At 31.1% G+C, this 17,213-nt stretch overlaps 1 protein-coding gene across 4 annotated transcripts; it reads left to right on the top strand.

Moving 5' to 3' along the window:
• The first annotated feature begins 398 nt into the window (after positions 1-398).
• On the top strand, positions 399-11,823 carry LOC117682548 (uncharacterized). 4 transcript variants are annotated; one of them, XR_010713012.1, is made up of 11 exons: positions 399-461; positions 1,066-1,118; positions 1,363-1,597; positions 1,828-1,972; positions 2,717-2,800; positions 3,662-3,920; positions 8,550-8,644; positions 8,793-9,028; positions 9,358-9,502; positions 10,080-10,235; positions 10,679-11,823. XR_010713012.1 is itself a non-coding variant. In XM_066081714.1 (11 exons), the coding sequence occupies exons 7-11, from the start codon at positions 8,560-8,562 to the stop codon at positions 10,894-10,896; spliced, it is 840 nt and encodes a 279-aa protein (XP_065937786.1). In that variant the 5' UTR covers positions 409-461; positions 1,066-1,118; positions 1,363-1,597; positions 1,828-1,972; positions 2,648-2,800; positions 3,662-3,920; positions 8,550-8,559; the 3' UTR covers positions 10,897-11,823. The 4 variants fall into 4 exon arrangements, 2 of the variants coding, with proteins under 2 accessions (XP_065937786.1, XP_034306230.2); XM_066081714.1 differs by having other exon boundaries at positions 409-461; positions 2,648-2,800; XR_010713011.1 differs by lacking the exon at positions 1,363-1,597 and having other exon boundaries at positions 437-461; positions 2,648-2,800.
• Positions 11,824-17,213: the final 5,390 nt, after the last annotated feature.

Here is a 17,213-nt window from a genome sequence, read left to right as displayed (position 1 = left end):
GAAATCTTAGAATGCGTTAGCTTTACAATATGGGCAATTTCCTATATCTTTACATATACACGTCAATAGGAAAGGTAACGTTTTAATGCTGATGAGCTTCTTGCTCAAAGTTGCATAAATAATAATAATAAAATATCAACAACAATTTAATTTTCATAATGATAGCTTAAGGTTTTCCATAGACAATGCATGTTTGAAATTGGTTTGTTTAAACTCTCGTCATCTTCTTTTTTTTTTCGGGATAGACAAAACAAAGTTGTACACATAGAAGGTTCATTTAGACTATATTTCTCAGAAGAAAAAAACTCTATTCAAAGTGTTCTCTAAATATAGTGTAAATATTGTCGGATTTTTTCTTTTACAAACTCTAACAATTCCGCTCCCTTGGATCCACCCGTTCATACTTTAGAGTCGTAAATAGCTTTACGTCACTGCATATATTTCAGGAACATGGGTAGGAGGTATGTATTTTAAAGCCAAGCCTATTTCTAAATCTTGTTGGTTTTGATATAATAATGTCTACTTTTAAACTTGTAAGTAAATGCTTATTCGTATAATAAAACATATTCCGATTATATATAATTATCATTTGTATAATTATTGACATGTTTTCAAATCTACCTTGTTATCCATCAATTACTAAATACGTGTTGATGATGAAATACTCAAAGCACTTTCTTTTTTTCCCTGATGTTTGATCTTTTTTACTGTATTTAACATAAAGCCACGGCATAAAAAAATACAAACATGCATGTTTGATAAAAGATCCCTAAATATCAATTCAAGCGTTAATTTTAACTTGAATCGTGAAGTTTAAAAATCCTTATAAATGCGTAGTTAGTGTTGAACCTAAATAAACGGGTGACCTAATTTCTAACATTGGTATAGTGTAAAAATGGGTATTATTGTATGTGTTTTAAAATTTACAACAATAGTATTGCCTTATATTGACCTATCAACCTATTCGAAAAGGTTGTTTATTTAGCTTATTGTAATTTTCTTCATTGTCTTTTTATGCTATAGAAACAGTAAAATCCCTGTTCTGTCATTTTCATTGATTTCTAGCATATTGCTGATCTTTTCGCATGTAGCCTTAGTATTCGGATATGAGAGAACATGTAAGTATATGAAAAACAGGTTTTACCAAGTACACATGTATTCACTAATAATGTCAGTGGATATGTCAATTTGAAAATACTATTCTGTATTTATGAATAATACTAGTAGTTAAGTTGAGAGAGAGAGAGAGAGAGAGAGAGAGAGAGAGAGAGAGAGAGAGAGAGAGAGAGTTCAATAGATTGATACAGTCGTTGTGTGTTTAAACCTAAGATTTTCGTTCCTAATTCAGCAATAATTTTTTAGATGAATTTGGAAAAGACTGCTTATTAAATACTACAGATGTAGATGAGAATGAAAAATACACGTTGAGTACAATGGAAAGACGGTTGATTTCGATTGCCATTACTTCAAATTCAGAAGAAGAAAATATGGCTTTTTAGACGAGCATTCCCTTTGCGTGACTCCTCTTTATTTCAATGACAGTGATTGTGCAGTCGATATAGACATCAAAACATCCCTTTCTGGAGTCACGCAACACGTATGTGTTTACATTTTACACACAATCGAGTTCTACTTTTAGCATCATTTTTAATATGAGTAATATAAAAGCTTTATGAAACAAAATTTAAGATTTTTAATAGAAAAATAACCATTGTTTGTATGAATTGAGAGAGAGAGAGAGAGAGAGAGAGAGAGAGAGAGAGAGAGAGAGAGAGAGAGAGAGAGAAACCCTCATAATTATATGCATATACTTTTTTTTTAATTTAGAAAATAGCATGCATTGCAAACGAGAGCGTCCAGTATTGTGGACCGAAAAATAAAACTCTCTTCATTCAGTTCAAGAAACGGTATGGCAAAGATACAAATAATGTCCGCTTTAAGCTAAAGATCACAGCGAAGAAAGACTACGATTGTAAGTAGTAATGTTCCTTTTAAGAATATATAATATACAACGCAAACTACTTCATTTTGTTTCACTGTGATTATCAGCTGGCAATGCTTAATTACATGCACTAAAGCGACATAGACTGGATCTGTAGTTGTAAACAATTATAACGTCACACAGCCGATAACGCTGGTAATAGCTATTGTTGAGCTTCAATTTATTATTTCTGGGTTTTGACTTTTTACCGCATTCCATAAAAAACACAAATCTTACAAACTTAAATAATTGGAAATTTTCCGATACTCTAATTAAAACAAGAACACAAGAAACTTTAATTTGTGACAAATCAAGAAAATGGAAGTTGTTACAAAAAATGGCTAATTGAATGAAAATCCACAAAAAAGTCGACTGAGACTGTTTACGATGGAAAAATTTCATACAATAATCTTCGGTACATGTAAATTATAAAAAGTTTCTCTGTAGGGAAAACTGTAATTTATAATTTTGAAATAAATTATCGCAATGATTCAAGGACTACTCTCATTATTAAATGAAATAGTTTTGGTGCCTACGAATTCAATACGGTGCTGTATTTTTAATGCTTTTTAACCTATATTACTAAGAATATCAATGTAGTTTTAATGACATCGTTTAAATTAATGTAAATTACCACATTTGATTTTTAATTATTTGTTAACACAGATAACAAAACCCATACATCTCATAATGCCGGGTATGTAGGTGTCATACTCGGCATCTTTATTACCTTAGTGTGGGTCGCTATATGCTGCTATTGGGTGTTTAGACGGAAGTCATCACAGAAGAGTATATTCAATCCGACACAGCTATATCTCTGTAAGTATCAGAATAGTATTTGAATGTTGCAATCTATGGGACAGGATGCTTACTTGCAAGCATACCGACTTTACCGATTGATTGTACATGTATTGTCAAAAAAGTGTTACTGGTTTTGAACATTTTCCTATATCTTTACACGGAACTCGTTGTCGGGGAGGGGGGGGGAGGTAGATAAAGCCTTAAAATAACTTCCAAGCACTCTTTACGTTGGATTAAAGTAACCCATGCACATTCGATCGATCAAGAGAGATAGAGAGAGAGAGAGAGAGAAAGAGACGGACAGACAGACAGATAGAAACAGATATATAGTCTTTCTCTCTCTCTCTGTGTGTGTGTGTGTGTGTGTGTGTGTGTGTGTTGTAAAAGCGTTTGTGTCTTTAACCTATTACCTGGAGATTGTACAACTAAGTTATCTGTATCAAATTGAATTAGTATTAAATTATAGACATTTAGCATTTTAAAATATATGATATCCGTTGTATGAAATCTATGTAAAAAAGGTAACAACAGTGCCAGTTTAAAAACTATAAACTGCTGTACGATAAATCTGTAAAAATATAACATATTGATGGACAGGGAAAAAATACTAAACATTTTGTTTTTCTTTTTTTTCACAAGATTGACTTGGTTGTAAAATCAACAACACCAAATATTATACAATAATTATGAATGTGTTATGTTTGTGAAAAAATCTGCAAATATTGATCACAAAATTAATGTATTTTGTATCAACATATCCCAATTTGATTGTATCATTATGTATACGAAAAGTAAATGAAATATCTCTGCCAAAAAAAAGAAGAAATAGATTAAATCATTAAATACATTAATGATCATTTTTTTTTTATTTCTTATCAGCTACAGAAATTCCGTATGTGATTTATTCCGCCCAAACACAACAGACCATGGTGGCGACGACTTCTCATATTTCATTTCCAGGAGTTTATTCGATGTCATCTTGTGCACCACCGCAAAGTGATACATCTCCACGGACAACTGACATAAATGTGTCAGACGTACCTCCAAGCTATGAAGAGTATATGGCCTCACACGTGACTGACACAATCTAAGAAATGCCGAGATCGCCAACAAATGATGACGTTGTACACAAACAATGGTTAGATATATTTACTGAATCTTGTTGTTTGAAATATTCGATGTTTCAATTAAGGGTAAAGCGATAAACATGTACATTACAGCATTAAATATTTGTAAATGTTTGTGTAACAATTTATTACGATATTATCTTTAAATGTGGATTTTCAAAATTGTCAATTTTGTTCTGCATATGTACATGTAATTGAAGATTCCTATTTAATTTTTGAATTTAAGAATATAAGGTATTTCAAAGAAAACGTTTGCACATTTGTTACATATAGGAACAGTGGCTAAATGGTATAGAGATGGATAGTTTCTATCTGATTCAAACATGGATAGTTTCTATCTGATTCAAACATGGATAGTTTCTATCCGACTCAAATATGTTTACCTTTTATGCATATGGATTGTATACTTGCCTCCAATGTCGAATTAAATCAAACCTGTTGTATATATTAGGACTTCAATATAGTATATGTTTACCCCCAAAACGATAATGAAATGATGAGGGGTTTTCAAGAAGAAAATGAACATTTTTTCATAACTCAGTTGTTTTAGAGTACCCTCACTTTAACTTCCTTATTTTCAGTGCAAACAAAATTTCTAGATAGTTTGTGCAGTAGGATATCTTCATTTTGTTACAAACAACATGATTTTACAATTTTTCAATAATTCTATTGACACATATTGGCAAATTTAACTTATATTTCATAAAAGTCAAGGAAAAATGAATCCTAATTTTTGCCTAAAATCAGCTTATTTCATGCCATATCTCAAATTTTACATAATAGACCCATACTTTTTGTTTTATTTTCTGAAATTTTAAGATTTTTCTGACGAGTTCATCATAATTTGAGAAAAAGATTGCGACTTTTTAAAAATTTCTTTGCATGTTGAAATGGTAATGGATAAAAATAGCGTTTTATCAGTGCGAAAAGGTCAAAATATCAATTAGCTGAAGAAATTGTAATATTTTCTTTATGATAATTTTAATTCTATTCATTATAAATTATAAATTTGTATTTGATGCCATGGTTAATTTCGATAATGAAATATAGCGGGAAAAGCAATTTATATGCAATCTGAACTTTCATTGCAGAATGGTCATATTAAGTACACCGTAGCGCCAAATGAAGCATATAGACCCCAAAATTTTGTTTTGAATTTTGGTTAAGCTATGTATTAAGATTTTTAAAAAATACTTTAGAAAAAAAAATAAGACTTTTGATCGCAGGATCCAACGTCCTTAAGTGACATATGGGTCCCATTATGAATTGTCTACAGCAGTAATGTAATCATAAGGGTTCTTAGCTCTGACCCTAATTTCGTTCAGCAAGGAGGGACCTCTTGAATGAAAGTTCATCAAAGTTTTTCTCTCATGTTTCATATTTTCATCATGAAGTCAGATTCGTTTTCCAGCAAAATGCATGAACAACTCTGAAAATGAAAATGAAGTAGGGAATTTCCCAGTTTTGTAAAGTGTTTGCATGAAAAATGTTCAATACTTTCCTTACAATGATATATAAATTTTGACCCTTGCTTTTGACATATGTTAAGCATTCTGATTTAAATATTAATCTTGATTAAAATGTAAAAACACTCTGAAAGTATACGAACTATTTCGCTTAAATGCATTACCTTTTATTCTTTTCATTCTAAAATTAGTGAGAAGAATCAGTTATAAGTATTTCACGTTCACTGTATGTATGAAATCAACCATAGTGATAGTTTGAGAAAAAATAGCGGTGTTTATTCTGACCTCTGTCGTTAATTCCCCAATCCGTCGACTCAATTTGTTCTTTGTTTGCCCGTTGTTTAAGTATCTGTTAAAACTATATATTTCTGAACCGTCTTTAGAACAAAGAAGCAAATTTTAATCGATTGTATGTTAAAAAAGAACCGTTCTACATTTTGTAATTAGTTTTTTATGTCTAAAAATAATCGACTTCTGATCGAAATACCATGTAATATTTAAACGTTTACATAATTCTATATTACAAACCGGAACTATCTCCCCCCTCTTGAAAAAACATTGCAGATTTACACTATGAAGGGTAGTTCTTCTTTTTTAATTATTATTTTTATTATTTTTTACCATTAACTATATATTAATGGCCTTAACTGAATATGTAGCTATCAATATATGCATTTAAAACTTGTATTGGGAAATGTATTGTTTGTTTTTTTTAATGAACTAGTTAAATCCCTTCGCTACTAAAAAGTAATCTCATTTATTATTTTTACAACAGATTTATTGTAAGATGCGCGGAGATCATGTAGTATGCATAACATCTTTATTGGTTATTTAAAAAAATAAAATAGAAATAAAATACAACTATTTTTTGTTGGGGGATCTAGCTTATTTCTCGCATGTTTAGAAATATAGAGTACGGTATAAATCATTCATCTTGTCAGTGACATTGATGAAAAGAAACTAGACAATCATTTGGCTATTTCTAAAATATTGCATATCGATGCTTCTATCGTTTTAAAAGTTTTTCATACTCAATTTCACTTTAAAGACATCATTTACTCCGAAATCTACAAGGACGGATATAGTTTCAAAAAGTGCTCTTGAGAAACTCATTTTCGGATATCCGCTTGATTGTCTTTATAAATAGCACTCAATAATAGATGTTTCAGACTGATCTGAACAGATTATGTGCGTATTAACTTCCGATTTAATATTCCTTGTCCTTTTCACGCACTGGGCTAGTTTAGAATTATAGTTCGATGGAAGGAATCTGGAATCAGACTTTATAGCCATACTAGAGGTATAACTTTAGTTACTTTTTTTTTTATTCAGTTGAAAATGACTTATTTTTTTAATCTTCCTTTCATTTATATATACTTACTGTACATGCAAACTAAAATTGGAGCAATATGACAGTCTCTCTATCAAAACCAAAACAAAAAAAAATTAAAAAATCATCTGAGACAGGTATCGCAGTTTATACTTCAATTGCAACAATGTAGTGCACGCATTTCCGATGTTTGATCCTCCTCTAAATTTATCGCGGGAAATAAAGCGCCAGACACTGTGACGTCATACGTTAAAACTAGAATCATTAATTATGTTTACGTTTCTCAACTCAATAAGAAGGCATCTTCGCTAGCCAAGGATTTTCGGTCCACTTTGCTCCCCATAAACCCTTGGCGGATTTCATTACGAAAACTCGGTGATGTGGTGGTGCTATCTAGCGAGCAACTTGAGTTGCGCCCCTTGTATATTAACATTAGATAATCGAATTAAACAACGGGTTATATACACATCGTGGCATTAATACAACTTGTAAACATGTTGATTATCGAATATCGGAACATAATTAACGATGCTATTAAATACGAATGAAGTTATAACTTAGGGAAAGAACGAAATGTTTTATTCATAGTGCTTTGAAAGGACCTGTACAATAGTGAAAAGTCGCCGACTATCACTTATATGAAAGCTTTCATGCTTTAAAACCACGTATCGTTGTCGTGAATATTGCGGACCAAAGAAATGAAATAAAACATAGCTCATTGAACCATTAAAAGCAATAACCATACGCAGCAACGTATTTAATAACGGGATAGGCAGCTTCAACATTCGCCATGTTTACTACCCAGTCTAGCACGAAAGCCTTGACAAGTTTGTAAAACTACATTGTATATTCAATCCCAGTAAAATATATAGGTTTTTAAAACGATCTGGTTAGACCATCGTTTGGGAGGCACTGAAATCGAGAACTTGTGTCTCAACTTGTTAAAAGCATCGAATGTTTTACCAAAGATCACACATGTGTTTTCTTTTAAAGTTAATATTTACAAGTACTGCGATTGGATCAGCTACTCGCAGCTGCAGCCAATCATAAAACGGAGCTTGTCACCGAGTTTTCGTAATGAAATCCGCCAAGGGATTATGGGGAGCAAAGTAGACCGAAAACCCTTTGCTAGCGAAGATGATTAGAAGGAGGAAACATGTAGAAAAAATTGTCTGGGGTCTCAACAAAGCTTGTGCGGTACTTAGAACATGTATTCAAACCTCAAGACACCATAAATTACGAGTTAAATGTTAGTTATTTTTGGCATAGCACTACGGGAGAAAACATTAGAGAGCATTATGGGACAAAATATTTTTCTTGATGAATCTGTAGGTTTAGCTCGTTCTTTTTCCCGAGCGCACTGGTTTCTTATAGCTCGCTTCGCTTGCTGGCTCTGCGCGCCGGCGAGCTGCGCTCACTACTATTATACTAAACATGAAATATCGACTCTATCATCTTATGAATGGGAATTTGCCAAAGTATAATTCATTGGATTTAAGTACTTCTATGTATAATTAGAGCCTGTTATTAATTGAATTTAATGCTTTAATTTCAAAAAATTACTTGGGAATTAAAAATTGAGATAATAATTTTGATATGAATAATATTTGATATTAATTTAAGATTTAAAATATTTTAATATTTCACAAAAACTATTTTACTTGTTCTTAAAGATTTGTCTTCTATAATAACCATTATGAATATACTTATATTTCATATAATATTCTAATTTACACATAACTAAAATGTTTCAATTGTCGTTTCTGTGTCCTCATTGAGAGAAAAAAAAATTATTTTACAATTTTTAGCATTTTTTATACGAGTATGTTTTTTTTGTTCTTCAGAAAGCGAAACATGTATTTCTCACTGCGCGTAACATTATTGTGCTTATTGCCGATTGTCCAACACACTGCTATAGCAGCTGCATGGAACGATACATGTAAGTTATACCTGAATTTAACAATTGCTTATAAATGAACATTTTTAAATTCCGTTTTGTACTAAAAGGAAAGAAAGAAAGAAAGAAAGAAAGAAGGAGTTAATGGAAATTTGTTGATGTGATACATGTACATGTAATTCACGTTTAGATGAATTTGGAAACGACTGTCCCATCCTTACTAAAGATCTTACGGAGTATGACGAAATCTATGTTGAATACAATGGAAAAGATGTTTCTTCCAGTTGCAATAAATTCAAATTTAGAGGGAGAGGAGAGAAGAGTTTAGATGAGTATTCAATATGCGTAACTCCTCTCTATTTCAACGACAGAACCTGTGCAGTCGAAGTAGACATTATGACATCATTCAGTGCAGAAGCTACAGAAGTATGTATGCATGAATATCTTACCTTAAAGGCATACTAATACATATGGTCCTCAGTTATACGATGGTCTGTTCAACAAAAAAGAAAACAAAGTAAGGGGGTATGAAGAACAGTTTGACTTGCAGATAAAGCAAGTGTGATACTCCCAACAATTCATAATTATTTATTAATACATAATCCCTAAGTTAGTGCAAATGAAATGAATTTTCCCGTAGCCTCGTCTTTTTTTTTTTGTAAAGTAAGAAGGTATGTGGTTTTTTTCTATAGAGACAACCCACCCATCAGCCTTTTATATGGCTATTTATAGAGTTAGCAATTCTTTAATTTTAGAAAATTACTTGCACCGACATCAAAAGATACAAGTATTGTGGTCTCCCAGATGACACACTTAGCATAGTGTTCAAGAGTACCCATGGCAGATCAGCAGATGATGCCAGTTTTATGCTTCTGGTAACGGCTACAAAAGGACGGGACGGTAAATATATACAATAATTATATACAATAATTATATATATAAATATATATATATATATATATATATATATATATATATATATTATATATAAAGTCATGATCATGGACCTGATTAAGTAGGAAATGCGAATGAATATTCTTGGAATGCATTGGAGTGACTGTACATATCTAATTTGTCTCGTTCATTTTTATCAAACGGGTACTTCTCAACCTTTTCCAACATCCAGGAAATATAGCAAAGTATCAATTATAACATTAGTATTACTTTTGCTTATGTAGTAGTTTGTTAAATATAGAGTGAAAATGGACTCTTGTCCATAATTTTGAGAGCGCATCTTTTCGTCTGACTAGATCGTTGAATTTATCCCTTTTTAATGATTGTTACAGATAATCTCAACTTTAGGTTACATCAATACTTACTAATATCCGATATCATTTTATTGATTCGTTTTCACTGGGCTTTACCATCCCCAGTTGCATTGAGATTTTCTGATCATCATGTATATTCACGGATTACGCGTTTTATTATTTTCAGTCTTATATATTAATTAGTGTATATTTTATTTTGTCTGCAACAGAGATGATGAGTGCCGGTTTTTTAATTGTTCCTTTGATGATACTTGTTGTTGGTGGACTTTTTGCGATGATTTCCAGCACTTCTAAACTCTATCTGTGTGTATGTAGACGGAACCAGTTGTTTGGGAGACTAGTTGTACTGGAACCAGGAAATCGGAGTAAGGACTAGCCGTCATCACCATCTTTTGTCTATATTGACCTCCTGCTCGAAGAAGAGCTCTTTATAAATATGGAAGAAATCATTGATAATTCAAAGCTAAATTATATGGAAAATTTCTTTACTATAATATAGTTTATAGCAGAAATAATCGTATCTAAAGATTTAAGGAAGATCTGAACAGTAGTTTGTTGACCACCCAGACTACTTTCGTTTCTAGTATAAAAATGTCAAAATCATATATTAGGGACAACCTTAAAACAACAAATATTTTAATAAATTTAATGCAAATCGTAAATGATATAAATTATAAACAATGGTGAACTGAATCAAGGCCAACTGTACTTGTGCTTAGATCATAATTTTGAGCCCTTTTTAGCAGTATACATGTAGGGCAGACTGCTAAAACATAGTAGGATTGATATTCATATTTCTTATTTTTAGTTCCAGGGACCGGATATGTGCTCTTTTCAGGTCCACCAGATCTGAGCAAGATGACAACTACTGACCTCGTTTCTCCGCAAGGTGTGTATCAAGTGTCATTGAACCCACAGCCGGTGCAATACACAGATACACTGCCAGCAGCAAACCAGTGGACAGACGCACCCCCCAAATATGAAGAATTAACTGACGTTCTGACACACAATCAACAAAACGCCTGACATGTTAACAATAGATGAAGATCAGAAATATTGTTAGGGTGTTTATTTAATTTCACTTTTCAATCGGTAACTAATGACATTTGAAGTCCGAAGTTTACAGCGTCTTTGAAATACAGAATGTTGATTGTTTTCCACGTAATCATTGATTTGACTACTTTTTGGCACAGATTTATGTATCTAATGTATTGATATACCGCCAAGATCTTTTAACAAAGTTCATTCCCATATTTATCTTACTTATATATTTTTTTTAATATAAGCGTTCACTTAGTTAATTTTTTGGTATTGCATAGATATTTCAAATCATTTGCGGCATGGTTATAAGTGTTCCATTAGATTTGAGTCACTTGATCAAAATGTATGAGAAATCGGACCATGCGGTACCGTGACACTCTACACTCGGTTTGCTAGCGAATTGTTAAGAGAGTGGAGTACAATAAAGACGTTTTTGGTCATAAATTGGATCTATTAAATGAAGAGACAAATAACTGATAATATTGTTTCGGTGTATAATGATTAAAGAAGAGAGCAGCGTTCCAACGTAATACATGTTGGTGTGATACATTTAGCACTTTATTGAATTATATTCAGACAAACGCAGTAAGAAGGAATGATAACTAATTTTATCAAACGTGTTGAAAAATAGATTTGCAATGTATGTGAATGCAAGTCTTCTAGTTTGTATGAAAATGTCATCATAATATTTTGATATATGACATGTATTTGTCATGTATATGTCATGTATAAATAATATTCATGCATTTTTTTTAAATTTGTGTATTACTGTAGGCTTTAACAGTTACGATATATTTGATGATAAGCGTTTGACTTGCCTGCAGATTACAGAACAGCATACCATATCTTCTATTAGATGGTTTGTACCGTAATTTTCAATAGTGGTATGATTGAAATAGTTATATCTTTAATGTTGGAGTACGCCAAGGTGAAAATTTGTCGCCATTTTTATTTTCGTTATATATTAATGACTTAGAAAAGTTCATGATTGATAAAAATATAATTGGGTTACAGAGTGTTACCAAACCTTTAGAGGATGAACTGTTTATGTATTTTAAACTATGTATTCTTTTTTATGCTGACGACACTGTAATTCTTGCTGAAACGCCTGATGATTTACAAAATGCTCTGAACGAGTTTCATTTATACTGTGAGCAATGGAAGTTAACGGTTAATATAAATAAGACAAAAATATTGGTATTTTCTAAAGGTCCAATGATAAAAAGGGAATTTTACTTTAGAAATGAAATAATTGAAAATGTGAAAGAGTTTAAATACCTTGGAATTGTTTTTTCACGTTCAGGGTCTTTCAGAAAAGCAAAAACACATCTCTGTGAACAGGCACAGAAGGCTATGTATGGGGTCATTAGGAAAATAAGGCAATTTAATTTACCTGTCGAGTGTCAGTTAGACCTTTTCGATAAAGTAGTAATGCCGGTATTATTATACGGATGTGAAGTATGGGGCTTTGAAAATATAGAAACTATAGAACGTATTCATTTGAAATTTTTGAAACATATACTGAATTTAAAAAGCTGTACCCCATCATACATGGTTTATGGAGAAACCGGAAGGTTTCCGTTATCTGTTAATATATATACTAGAATGGTTTCATACTGGGCAAAATTGTTCACCGGGCCAGAAAATAAAATTGTTCATATACTTTACAAATACTTATTGAATCAATATAATAATGACTTTTCTAAAAACCCATGGATTGATTGTATACATTCTATTTTTAATAAGTGTGGTTTTTCAAACATTTGGAATGAACAATGTACTGTAAATGTTAATTGGATTACAAATGCTGTCAAGCAAAGGCTTAAAGACCAGTTTGTGCAGAAATGGTCGGCTGATATTGCAAATTCTTCAAAAGGTCATCTATATAGAACTTTCAAATTTATTTTTGGATATGAAAAATATTTGAGTATTCTGCCATCAAAACTTCGAAAAATTCTTGTTAAATTCCGTACGTCGAATCACCGACTTCCTGTAGAAACTGGTAGATGGTTAGGCATTCCTCTTAATGAAAGATGTTGCACATTATGTAATAAAAATCAAATAGCCGATGAAATGCACTTTATATTAGAATGTAATGCTCTTTCATGTATTAGACAAAAATACTTGGAACCTAGATTTTGTGTAAGACCAAACACTTTTAAATTTTGTGAGTTATTGTCTACTTTAAAACTTAAAAAACTCAAAAAAACTCTGTTTATTTATAAATGAAATTTTTGAATCAGTCTGTCCTCCTTGAACATTTGTACTTTTTTCTCATATTTTTTTTTCTCTCTAATTTGTACTGTACATGTACCTCTGACTCTATACATACATTTGTAAATATTTATATATATATATGTGTACCTCATGTACCGTCATGTTGACGGTTTGAGTGAAAATAAATTGAATTGAATTGAATTGAATAATAAAAAAATCACTTACAAATTGATACATACATACATATATTACTTTGATTCAAGTTTTTGTAAACTTTGATGTTGAATTAAAACATTTCATGGTACCTCAAGCTATTTATTTGACAATACGTCACAAGATATGGATGGATACTTAAATGTTTTGTTGAATTGTTTATATCATATTTTTTTATATCAATGATTCTATTTGAATAAATCATATTTCTTTCATATTTGACTTATCGTATATCCGGTAATTTTGGCGATAATTTATGCATTGAAAATTACATTGTATTCAATACGCATAAAGTTTATCCGTTATTATTTACTATTTTAAAAAAAAAAGGTTCTAAAAAGTATCTAAAAATAAATGTTTACATTTTCCAGTTCTTGAAAAAAAGTCAGAGAGACAACAACAAAAAACCACACATATACACCACAACTTATAGGTAGCAATCATAATTATGATAACTAGGATACCTGAAATAAGGGTATTCGTTTACATTTCTATAAAAATTATACTTACAAAAATTAAGAAAGCCAAATACTTTTGAATATGACTTCATTATAACATGCATTATGTTTTTTTAAGCATTTTTATACCATTCTTAACACCATGAATTCTTATATGTAACTTTTTTTTTTAAATTGGAATAAAACAAACATATGCCCAGTGATTTCAATGAATATATAGTCTACTATTAAAAACACAAAGTTATCTGCACAATACCTAATATGTATAAACAGTATGATAACAGTTTTTAAGGGACTTAAACACGATTTGAAATTTAAAAAAAAATTATTTTTCTTTTATTTGTAATTTTTATGTTATTTTTATTTGGTTTACTTGTGCATTTCAAAAGATTGACCAAAATATTGAATGTTAAAGTCAAGTTACAAGCGAGATACAGAGGTAAGAATACATTGTAATGTAAACAAAGCTGGAGTCTTATGGTTGTTTACAAAAAATGAAATGTAGAGAATTACCATTTCTTTGACAAAATGACTGGTAAAAAACAATTTAAACTAATTCAATATCTTCATAAATACTATTATCAACAAAAGGAAGTTACATTTCATTGAAACTTACACTAATACAGCACATATGTAAAAAAAAATGACAATATTCGAGCTTTGTTTACAAAACAAAGCATTATGAACTCTCTATCTTGCTTATAACTTGATATTTGACTTCCAAATTTTGACATAGCATTATAAACATCTATATTTTTCATTATAAACATTGAAAATGGAAAAATAAAATATGAAAATTTAAAGTCAAATCGTGTCTAAGTCCCTTTAAACTAAATTTGTTATAATAATTTCATGTAAATTTGACTTGAAAATACCATGAAATGTTTTCTAATGTTTAGTTCATAAAGATCAATCAAACCTAGTTGTTATATGACATTTAAAGTAAGCTTTATAAATATGGAATGTTGTTATAATACAAAGTTCCTGGAATCAAGAAGTATGTATAAATAACAAACGTTAAGCTTAATGATTGACCTCTATTGTCGTTCATTGCTTCCTTCCACCTTCCAAAATTTTCTTCCTTAATTTTCTTTTCTGAGATATAATGAACCTGCTGTGTCCCCTGTTCCTCTTACAACACTATGAACATAAAGTGCCAAGGAAGGAAATGCCATATGTTCTCGATCCCCATTAACCTGATTTTTCTAAATTTATATGTGTCCTTTTGGATATACCCTCGTACATATCATTACCATCACCTCCTTTCTACACTGACCTTCATTATACATATACATTTTACCTGACCTTCAATATACATATACATTGCAGTGGCGTAGCTGCCGTTAGGCACTTAAGGCACGTGCCTACACATGATTTTAAGACCAAAAATTAAAAATGTTAAAATGTCACATTTAAAAAAAATATATAAAAAAAAAGCCAAAGCAAATATCTTTCTTTTTCCTATTTTAAAACTCTGATTGTTTGAGGTCACAAATATGTGACATCGATGATGCTAATTATTGCGCAGTCAATCCGGCAGTGAAAAACATGTCGGGCAATAGTAAGAACACTGGATGAAATGTTTAAAATCATATTCATAGATCGAGGTATATTGCGATCTCAACTATCATTGACAAATTTGCGGCTAATAAAAATCGACGCCTTAAAATAACTTCGTGTAACATAATGTACGACTTAAAAAAAAACAACAAAGCAATATATCTGTTTTCTTATTATTATCAAAATTTAAAGTAACCATTACAACTGTTTTTGAATCATGACATTCAATTACAAAGTCTTAATGTTTTCCCTTTAATAGTAAACTAAACTATAGAGACAGATAATAGCTTTAGTGTAAGAAGATGGGTGGATAAGGCGTGTAAAATATCTATGCACGGACGGAAAAGATACCAAAAAATTTAAATATCAATAAGTCTGATATTTAAAAAAAAAATTTAAAACAATAAATATTTAACATATCATCGGTTTTTAAGCTTTAAATATGTTCAATACTTGGAATATGTTGACTCAAACAGGCGTATACGTATATCAAAACTTCCAATAGTGTCATTTTTTTTTTACAACTTCAAGGTCTTTTTTATTATAATTATAGTGAGTCTCTGCTCCATATTTTTCTCATACTCATAGACTAATTAAAGTTTTATGAAAAAACAAACCGATTTCAATCAACAAAAACCTGGAGAGATGACCCACTAAACAATAAAAATACCATTTTGTATCTCAACAATTCAACGTTTGAAAAAAATAATTCAAGTCCGTAAATTCGTGGCCAAAGTTCAAGGCACGCGTAATATTTAAACAATCTACTTTGTTGTGTATGAAATGGCTCAGAAGTTAGAGCACCAGACATTAGCTAACCTTCTATAAGTAGGGTTTTTATGTTGTGGGTTCGATTCCGCCAAAATTTAAAGTAATATATTTTCTCTATCGCTTGTTAAACATAATAAAAACTGAATTTATTTAGAAATTGTGCTTTTGCAAATTTGTATTATGATAAATTTGAATTGATTTAATTGATAAAATAAATTCAAAATTGTATTTTACGAAGAAACCGAATGGGTATTTGCCTTATCTTATTTCCCCGTTTCTTCCCGCCATTCACTTTGATAACGCTTAAAAAAAGACTGCTGGTGAAAACAATGTTGGATTGTATTAATAAATGTTTTTTGCCTTTTTACTACGAAAAAAATCTTTAAAAAAAACTCAAAATTTTATGTACGAAAAGTGCCTAAAATTTGTTCCTGTGTGTTCTATAAAACATGAAATTCAATTTCTGTCGGGGGGCTTCGCCCCCCTGAACCCCCTACCAGGGCGCTGCCCTGGACCCGCTCGGGGGCCTTGGGCGACCCCCAGACCCCTCGCCGTATTTATTGCCTATACTTCGTTCTAGCTCTAGCTACGCCACTGCATTGTACCTGACCTTCATTATACATATATACATTGTACCTGACCTTCATTATACATATACATTGTACCTGACCTTCATTATACATATACATTGTACCTGACCTTCATTATACATATACATTGTACCTGCCATTTATGGATATCCACTCCAGACAAAAGGAAAATGTAAAATACAGGTTAAATATTTTCGAAATTTTTAGGAAAAAGATTCATATATTTCAGAAATTTTCTTTGTAATTAGCTTCAATTGAAACTGGAAAATTTATAATGTATCATTCATTATTACGAGTGTGGGATAGTGAAATTCCACCGAGAGGACAAGATTTACGGTCCAGGCCGAGGCTCTGCCGATTCCTAGACCGTGAATCTTGGCCTCTCGGTGGAAAAACAATTTCTGTTAGTGAAATTCCACCGAGGGGCCAAGATTCACGGTCCTGGACGAGGATACAATGAATGATTATTTTTCTCGCATTATTTCACAATTAA

This window comes from Magallana gigas, chromosome 4 (assembly GCF_963853765.1).
Source record: "Magallana gigas chromosome 4, xbMagGiga1.1, whole genome shotgun sequence".
Lineage (NCBI taxonomy): Eukaryota > Metazoa > Mollusca > Bivalvia > Ostreida > Ostreidae > Magallana > Magallana gigas.
The sequence above is the reverse complement of the archived record's forward strand: the minus strand, read 5'-3'. Positions and strand labels throughout refer to the sequence as shown.

Bases quoted from the DNA above. Each gene is read 5' to 3' on its own strand.
- LOC117682548 (XM_066081714.1), top strand. From the start codon at position 8,560: ATGTATTTCTCACTGCGCGTAACATTATTGTGCTTATTGCCGATTGTC. The intron at 9,029-9,357 runs GTATGTATGCAT...CTTTAATTTTAG, and splicing joins TCAGTGCAGAAGCTACAGAA to AAAATTACTTGCACCGACAT. The intron at 10,236-10,678 runs GTAAGGACTAGC...TCTTATTTTTAG, and splicing joins ACTGGAACCAGGAAATCGGA to TTCCAGGGACCGGATATGTG.